At 41.1% G+C, this 8,458-nt stretch overlaps 1 protein-coding gene across 1 annotated transcript; it reads left to right on the plus strand.

The window, feature by feature from the left end:
• The first annotated feature begins 6,706 nt into the window (after positions 1–6,706).
• Positions 6,707–8,207, plus strand: LOC101357341 (hemoglobin subunit epsilon). Its single transcript, XM_004389083.1, has 3 exons — positions 6,707–6,798; positions 6,923–7,145; positions 7,960–8,207. The coding sequence occupies exons 1-3, from the start codon at positions 6,707–6,709 to the stop codon at positions 8,086–8,088; spliced, it is 444 nt and encodes a 147-aa protein (XP_004389140.1). The 3' UTR covers positions 8,089–8,207.
• Positions 8,208–8,458: the final 251 nt, after the last annotated feature.

The following is an 8,458-nucleotide window of genomic DNA, read 5'->3' on the forward strand; positions in this document are numbered from 1 at the left end:
CTCCAACCTAGGAGGCGCATCTTCCAGCACTGTTTCTGACAATATTGTGTTGTGATCCATAGGGTTTTCACTGGCCGATTTTCAGAAGTAGATTGTCAAGCCTTCCTTCCTAGTCTGTCTTAGTTTGGAAACTCCACTGAAACCTGTTCACCATGCGTGACCCTGCTAGTATTTGAAATACTGATAGGATAGCGTCCAGCATCACAGCAACAGGCAAACAACCACAGTACAACAAACTGACAGATGGTGATGTATACTAGGTATTGTTTTGGCTATTTGTTGGTGAAATGAATGACCTCTTGTCAGCCTACTTGGCTCTGATAGGAACAGAGAAGGAATATTTCCGGAGCCATGTTAAAACTTACTTCTTGGTTCAAGTGTTTGTCTATGGTAGGAATAGAGGCAAATTACATGATACATGTCTAATGTAAGTGTAGATGTTAAGAAATGAATATTCCTGAGTAACTTCATCAGAGGAGTAACTTCATCAGGGATGTGGGAAAGGCCATAGGCAAGTGGTGCTCCGGAGTACAATTGGAAATTTAAAGGAAGAAGGGGGCCAGCCAGTCCTCTTTCCATAGTGCAGAGATCACAGCCTAAACGCTACTTCCCTCGCTGCACTTACTTCTCTCCTGTCTAACTGTTCTCTGACTTATCCCTCAGTTTGCCCTTGTCAAGGAAAATGTGCACTTTCTCTGGCTAGAGGTTAATGGCTCATAAGCCTCTGGTCAGCACTTAAGAAGTACTGGTTGATGTTACTTTGGCTAAAGGTCTAATATGCGAATAAGCTCTAGAGGTGGTTTCAGATTTTGCTATCTCACTACCCACCTACCCACTGAGGAAGTTACTAAGATCAACCAAGCCCTTGGCAAACTCAACATACAGACTCTCCTTGTCCAGCTTGAAAATCCTCACACTGACATATACACCTAGAAATTAGCATGCATGAACACACACACACACACACAAAAACCACATAGTTCTACATCCAATCTCTTAGATAAAAGTAGAGGAAACAAACTGTGCCAAAGCAGGTAGCCTAATGTGATCATGCCACTAAAGTTCTTGTTTCAACAATGAGGTGAAATACAGTGTATTCATCCATCTGCATGGGAGGAGAGCCTTAGGATGGACACCAGTATTATGTGAGGTTCAAAACATTCTGGACGCTGAGCCAACAGTGTGACCTTCCTTTTTCTATGCTTTCATGGTTGACCAACTTGCTAATGATTAGCATTTTTCTCATTATATATAAGGACATAATCAAGAACCTGGGAGTCATTCTATGTCTTTACGGTGACTTTAAGTCTCTCTTTTTAGTCACTATTCTTTTTTTTTTTTTTTTTAATCTCAGTTGAACTTGTAGAAAACTGTTTATATCCCTAGATTCCTAGGACTATCTTCTCGCTGTAGCTTTCACATTTTATAACAATACTCACATATTTGTACCCACACATAAACATAATACACAGATAACATGTGTATCAGGCATTTGTGAACAATTAACCATGCAGAGCCCTCAAGAGCAAATCCACAGCCCCTTCCCTTTATCAATTTGTGTAGGAATAAGGAATTGGGATTTAGAAGACAATAGGAGAAGCAGAGAAACACTCTGGCTTTCACTGTCTTTAGCTAATTCCTTTACCCACAACCCAGGTCTGAGCTGTCCTGAGACCTTATCTATATCAACAGCTTCTGACCCTGCCCAGCTATCACCAGCTCAAGTCCCCAGAAGGAGAAAAATGCTGAATCCGCCAGCCTGTGTTGATTAAAAACAAAACAAAATGAAATAAAATAAAATCCCACAAAACAAATGGACAAACAGACAAACAAAACAGGTGCAGGAAGAGGCTGGTGATGTTGGGCCTGAATGAGGATAGAATTAGGAGAAAAGCTATAGCATATGAATGTTGGTCTGTAGATCTGAGAAAGAGCTGTTCCTTTCCCTGATAGATACCTCACATTCAACAAGTTAGGGTAAAGGGGATTTCTCTTGGGAAAGAACCATGTTGGAGCTAGAATTTGCAAGGGTTAAAAGGGGTTTTCTAGAGGGAATAGTCATTAAACCCATCCCCAGTTCCACCATGCAAAACAAAGCATCCTGGATTCTCTTAATGGTGGCGGATCTTGTTATGGATGGAGTCTAACTATTCATTATTCCTGCTTCCATTTAAGGCCTGCTTACCTGCTGAACCTCAAATTTACCTGTCCTCAGAGAGATACAAAGTTGTTATTTCAGAAACATGCTCCGTTATCTTCAATACTGAATACTCAAAGTACTGAAGATAACATGCCTGTATAAGAAATTGTCAATACCTATTTTTTTTAGTATTTGAAAATCACCAGCAAGTCACAGACTTCCCAATCTTTTAGCAGCAAAGGTAGAATCTTAGCACAGAATTTCATGTTTTCAATCATTTCTAGATACAGAATTTTAAGTCCTGCACTAAGAAGAGTCCTCTTTGAATTACCCTAGGCAGAAATGTAAATATTGAATTTATGTATGTTTTATAGGTGAGTCTCACACCTTAGATCTGAGAAAAAGGTGACAGTTCTCACAATGTGGATCTGACAAATCTTGGTCTTGGCACACTGGAGTCCTGCCTGTATTGATCAGAAAACTCCCTTATACCCCAGGGATGTTCTTCAGTGAGTAGTCAGCTGTTTATTGTCTACCCATTGGTTTTCTCCCATATCTGTGATCAAATATCTTCTCTCTTAGTCTAGAATCTTGTCTTCTATATGTAGACATATACAGTTTAGCCTAGAGGTATTAACCTGGGGTCCACAGAACACTAAGGTGATTGGTAAAATTTAGTGGGAAGAAAATCTGTCCTTATTTTTACTTACCTCTAACTGAAATTTAATATTTTCCTTCAATTTCAAATGTAAGCAACAAACTATTGTAATATTAGCAGTACCTCTTGCATAACTACAGATTGAAATCACAGATATTTTCATACAGTTATTGCAGATGTCTTTAAATAATATTTACTGTCATCACTATTTTGAAATCATTGTAACTGTAGACCTACCACTAGGTCTACACACTTAACACAGTCATAAAAAAATGAATATATTAGTACATCGTAAATTTTATATTTTAATATTTTGATAACTTCATTTCAATATAATTGGTCTCTTTCGCAATCCTACATACGTTACTTTGGGGCCCTGATGGCGCAGTGGTTAAGAGCTACAGTGTGCTACGGCTGCTAACCAAAAGGTCAGCAGTTCAAATCCACCAGCCGCTCCTTGGAAACCCTATGGAGCAGTTCTACTCTGTCCTATAGGGTCGCTATGAGTCGGAATCGACTCAATGGCAATGCATTTGGTTTTGGGTTTTTGGTATGTTACTTTATACATGAAAAAAATGAAACACAACATTATTTAGTAGTTGCCAGTCTGCCAAACTAGCCCATGATAGAAAACAAAACAAAAAGGTTAGGAACCCCTAGTTATGCTTATGATGGTCAGTGGTTAGAATATATGCAAAGAAAGATATTCATGGTTAAAAATTAGAAGAAAGTGTGGCAGGGACTGAGACTAATACCAGTTTGTGGAGAGTCATCAAATCAAATGAAGACTCCTATTAGAATCAGAGGAGAAAAGGCAAGGGAAACAGTTTCACATGCCAAAAGTGTATGTCATTCCATAAGAAAAGATAAGAAATATCAAGGGTAGGTTTGCAGGGAAGAGAAGAGTTCTGGGTAAACTTGGAATATGGGTGCACTCTGGAGAATGAGACTTGGGAGGAAGTTCTTTCCCTAAATGGAAAAAGGTAGGAAGGAGTTGGGGCACCAGAATACAGAAAACTCTAGGAGGAGAAACTTCCATGTCAGGCGGAGGCAAAGGGAATAATAGAGGGGGAAAGAATACAAACAGAGAGTTATCCAGACACAACAGCTAGGCAGGGGCAACTAGATTATGTCAACGAGGTGCCTTTTCTGGATTTGACAAAGCTGAGTTTGTGCAACTGTGCGCTTACTACTTCCCCAGTCATTAGCTCTGTCATCTTGACAAGGTTACTTTGCTTCTGTGAGCTTGTTTCTTTATTTGCAAATGTGGATAATTATATTACTAGGTGTCAAAAAAAAAAAAAAAAAAAAACCCCGTTGTCATCGAGTTGATTCTGACTCATAGTGACTGGATTAAGTTAAATGGCATAGGGAATATTCTTCATGCACATGGATGTAATTGAATATATGTCAATTCAGACATCTCGTTTCAGCTCTGACATGTAAAGAGTTTGCAGGTTGTCACTTCATTACTTCCATCCTTAAAACAAGAAATAAGCTTAACAAACTGAATATCAACACATTATTTTGAACCTAGCAGAGAATTGAGATTACAGGGTAAATTGACAGCCCATAATCTTGAGAGACTGATGCTTCCACAGAGACGCAACTAAAGTCTATTCACCTGGAGCAGAAGCTGGTGATGCCACAAGCTGACAGGAACACTTCTGTGGTAATTTTGAAAAACTGTTAAAGGCTGAGGGTGGACTAACATGAGAGTGAGAATCTCCCGAGGGCTGCAGTCTTGGGGGTAACTTCCCAAGGCCCCACCTACAGCCTCTTCCACGTTCACCTTGCTCCACAGACTTCTCAGATTTACCTGCAGGAATCCCTCCAAGTTCTCATGGTAAAAAACTAAGAAAGGTTCCCTCAAAGCTGTGGTAAAACCAAATCAAACCCATTGCCATCAGGTTGATTCCAATTCACAGCGACCCTAGGACAGTGTAGAACTCCTCCATAGAGTTTCCAAGTTGCTGCTGGTAGATTCAAACTGTGGACCTTTTGGTTAGCAGCCAAATGCTTAACCACTGCACCACTAGGGCTCCCAAAGCTGTGGTAGGGGAAGGTGAAAAGAAACTATTTTGAAATAAGCCCAGTGCATCCTCGATAACAAAGACTCACTCTCCAGAAGAAAAGACTTTACTAGAGCTTTATCCCACCAAGGGCAAAGGGCATTTACCCAACTCTAGCCCCTCTAGACTTCCTGTCTCATCCAAAGGGGTAAACAAAGGCTAAAAAAACACTAGTGAAGGTCTAAGTCTAGGGACTCAGCCCACTGAAAGACTGAGATTTATTCACAAGATTATAGAATGCTTTTCTTCCCTACTCTTTACTACCACATCAATAGGACTAAAGTATAAAAACAGTAGATTACAGGTGAAACCGCTGCAAGGTGCAGACTCTGTTTCAGAAGTTCTTTTTTTCTGTTGCCATCCAGTCGATTCTGATCATGGCAAAACCACGTGCTAGTGAGTAGAACTGCTCCAGAGGGTTTTTTTTTTTTTTGGCAGTAGTCTCTATAGAAGTAGATTCCCAGGCCTTTCTTCAGTGGCACCAATGGATGGGTTTAAACCACCAACCTTTAAGTTAGAAGTTGAGTACAAACTGCTTTGCCACCCAGGGACCTTAAGAAGTTCTTACGTAAGCCCAAATACAACAGACAGACAGAAACAAAGAGCTACAGCTGCTAACCAAAAGGTTGGCAGTTCGAATCCACCAGTCACTCCTTGGAAACCCCATGGGGCAGTTCTCTCTGTCCTATAGGGTTGCTATGAGTCAGAATCGACTCAGTGGCAGTGGGTGTATAGCTACAGCCCTGGTGGTGCACTCGTTAAGTGCTCGGCTGCTAACCAAAAGCTGGCAGTTCAAACACACCAACCGCTACATGATAGAAAGATGTGGCAGTCTGCTTCCGTAAAGATTACAGCCTTGGAAACCCTATGGGGCAGTTCTACTCTGTTCTATAGGGTTACTATGAGTTGGAATTGACTGGACAGCAGCTTGTTTGGTCTTTTGGGATAGCTACAGTAAACATTAAACACAGCCCAATTCCTAGTCAGATTAAATTCAGTTTTCTCAGCTGTCTGACTGTTGAGAAAAGTATAGGCAGGACCTAAAAGCAAAAAAGAGCTGTGGGAAATCCCTCAAAGTAGCCAAAGCCCTCTTAGGACACACAAAAATGGACAGAGAAAGGATTCCGTGGAAGCACAGAATATAGTCTTGTTCTGCTTGTCCTTTTTAGGGAATCACTACTGGGTATTGTATTTTGGACTTGAGGTCTCAGTCCCAATGTGCTTCCCTTGCTAGCCTATTTAGCTTCCAAAAGTAGCCATGTATGGATCTCGTCTTTCCAGAGAACTTGGTTACATTTCATTCTTCAAGAGAGGTAGAGCTGGCTAGGAGTCTGTCATCAGCTGTATATTTTTTTTCTTGACCCTGTTCTTGCCACTGTCACTATCCTTTATATTCAGCCATTATACCTGCTTTAAACAGAACTCTTTCCCTATCTTGGGTTTAGCTCCTCTCTGTGGGTCTTTCCTGAAGAAGAGGAATGGGAGAGATTGGCACCATCCTAAAGTATGGCATGAGAGGAGAGAAGAGGGTGAAAAGGGGGAATGAACAAAAACTTTTGTTGAGGATGGAGAAGGAGCAAACAAAGAAATGTTATCTCAGGAGTCACAGCACACTATCACAAAGTCAATGGACAGTCTTCACTACTGACCATCTTGAGACCTGGCTCCACCCCTAAAAGACACAACTCAGCCTTGACCAATGACCTTAAAGTATCAGAGGTGGAAGAGGGAGTCAGAAGGTCCACAGTGAAGAATAAAAGGTCCCATCTTCCAATAGCAGGACAAGCCTGTTTCTGGCACATTTGTGATCATCAGCAAACTCCCAAATCCTACACCATGGTGCATTTTACTGCTGAGGAGAAGTCTGCTGTCACAAGTCTGTGGGGCAAGGTGAATGTGGAAGAGGCTGGAGGCGAAGCCTTGGGAAGGTAGGCTTTTGGTCTTAAAGCAGGGAGAGATGATGAGGGAAGATGAGCCTGGCAAGTTGACCAGAAATCTCTTTAAGATTTCTGAGAGTTTCTGATTTTCATCTGCTATGGTTCCATCTTGTAGGCTCCTGGTTGTCTACCCTTGGACCCAGAGGTTTTTTGACACATTTGGCAACCTGTCCTCTGCCTCTGCCATCATGGGCAACCCCAAGGTCAAGGCTCATGGCAAGAAGGTGTTGACCTCCTTTGGAGATGCTGTTAAGAACATGGACAACCTCAAGAATGCCTTTGCGAAGCTGAGTGAGCTGCATTGTGACAAGCTGCATGTGGATCCTGAGAACTTCCGGGTGAGTCCCAGAGATACTCATATACTCTTTTTTGCTTTTTACATTGGGACAGTAATAGAAGCCAAATCTTTGATTGGAAAGGCCAACAAAGTACTCTAAAATCATGGGTTGAGTTCAGTGTTAGGAGAACAAGCTTCTGGGTAGCGTAATCATGACCTTTTGGAGTAGAAGTAAAGCCAGGAAGGGTTATTAGCTGTCTGAGTTTGCTAAAAAATTTTAGACTTTTGACAGGATGTGTTCATCATGAAGAATACTGGAGAATAGCAGGCTTGTGCAAGAAGAAATAAAATTTGGCCTTAGGTAGATTAAGGCTATCTCAGGGAAGGAGATAAGCCTTATTTTGTGTGAATCTTCAGGACTGAAGTACAGCAAAATATTTTGGGAAAAATATAAAGACATTTTTCTCAAATAAAAATACAACAAATTAAAAATACATATATTAAATTTGCTGTTAGTGTTATACCAGGTTGAGGCTTGTTTCTGCATTGGTTGGAGATTTTAACAAAATTGCCTCTGAGAACCGCTGTTGCACTTAAATTCTGTGATTGCAAGAGTGAGACAACTTGTAAATGAGTAAGGGTGGCAAATGAAATGATGCAACAGGGAGAGAAGGTGGGGATATGTGTAGGCATAACACTGAATAAAAGTGTAAAAATGAAATTGAACCTAGATAATATTTTATCTGAGTTTATTGGAGCAGCTTGAGATAGGGAGCAGGCAGGGAGTGTAGGTATTTAGCCATTGTTTTCTGAAAATTCTCTTTAGAAACTTGTACTCAGCATGCCTCTGTGTCATTTTCTCTTTTACCTGACAGCTCCTGGGCAACGTTCTGGTGATTATTCTGGCTTCTCATTTTGGCAAGGAATTCACCCCTGATATGCAGGCTGCTTGGCAGAAACTGGTGTCTGGTGTTGCCAATGCTCTGTCCCACAAGTACCACTGAGTCCTCTGTCCAGTGTGCAAGTGTCCCTATGTCTCCAACACCCTTATTTTTCACATGGGGACTAAGGCTCAGCCTTGAACTCACAGCTTCTGTTTAATAAAGCACATTCTACTCAGTAATCAGGATTGATATTTTATTTTCTCCATATTTTACCCTTGGGTTAAAGGAGGAAGGGCTTATTGGTTGAGGGAAGGGAAAGACATAGGAAGAAACAAAATCTCCTTTAAGAGGGTACGGGGACTCATCAAAGTAAGGTAGAAGTTATGGGAGGATTCTGAAAGGCCAGGGAGGAAGCCAAGAAGGATAAGAGACTCTTTGGGGTGGGAAAAAGGCTTTAGTTAAATGGACAAGACCTTGTGGTGAATCATGG

Source organism: Trichechus manatus, unplaced genomic scaffold (genome assembly GCF_000243295.1).
Source record: "Trichechus manatus latirostris isolate Lorelei unplaced genomic scaffold, TriManLat1.0 scaffold00232, whole genome shotgun sequence".
In the NCBI taxonomy this organism is placed as follows: Eukaryota; Metazoa; Chordata; class Mammalia; order Sirenia; family Trichechidae; genus Trichechus; species Trichechus manatus.

Excerpts from the sequence above, each read along its gene's own strand:
- LOC101357341 (XM_004389083.1), top strand. The coding sequence starts at position 6,707 with ATGGTGCATTTTACTGCTGAGGAGAAGTCTGCTGTCACAAGTCTGTGG. Across the intron at positions 6,799-6,922 it reads GGAGGCGAAGCCTTGGGAAG|GCTCCTGGTTGTCTACCCTT; the intron begins GTAGGCTTTTGG and ends TCCATCTTGTAG. Across the intron at positions 7,146-7,959 it reads TGGATCCTGAGAACTTCCGG|CTCCTGGGCAACGTTCTGGT; the intron begins GTGAGTCCCAGA and ends TTTACCTGACAG.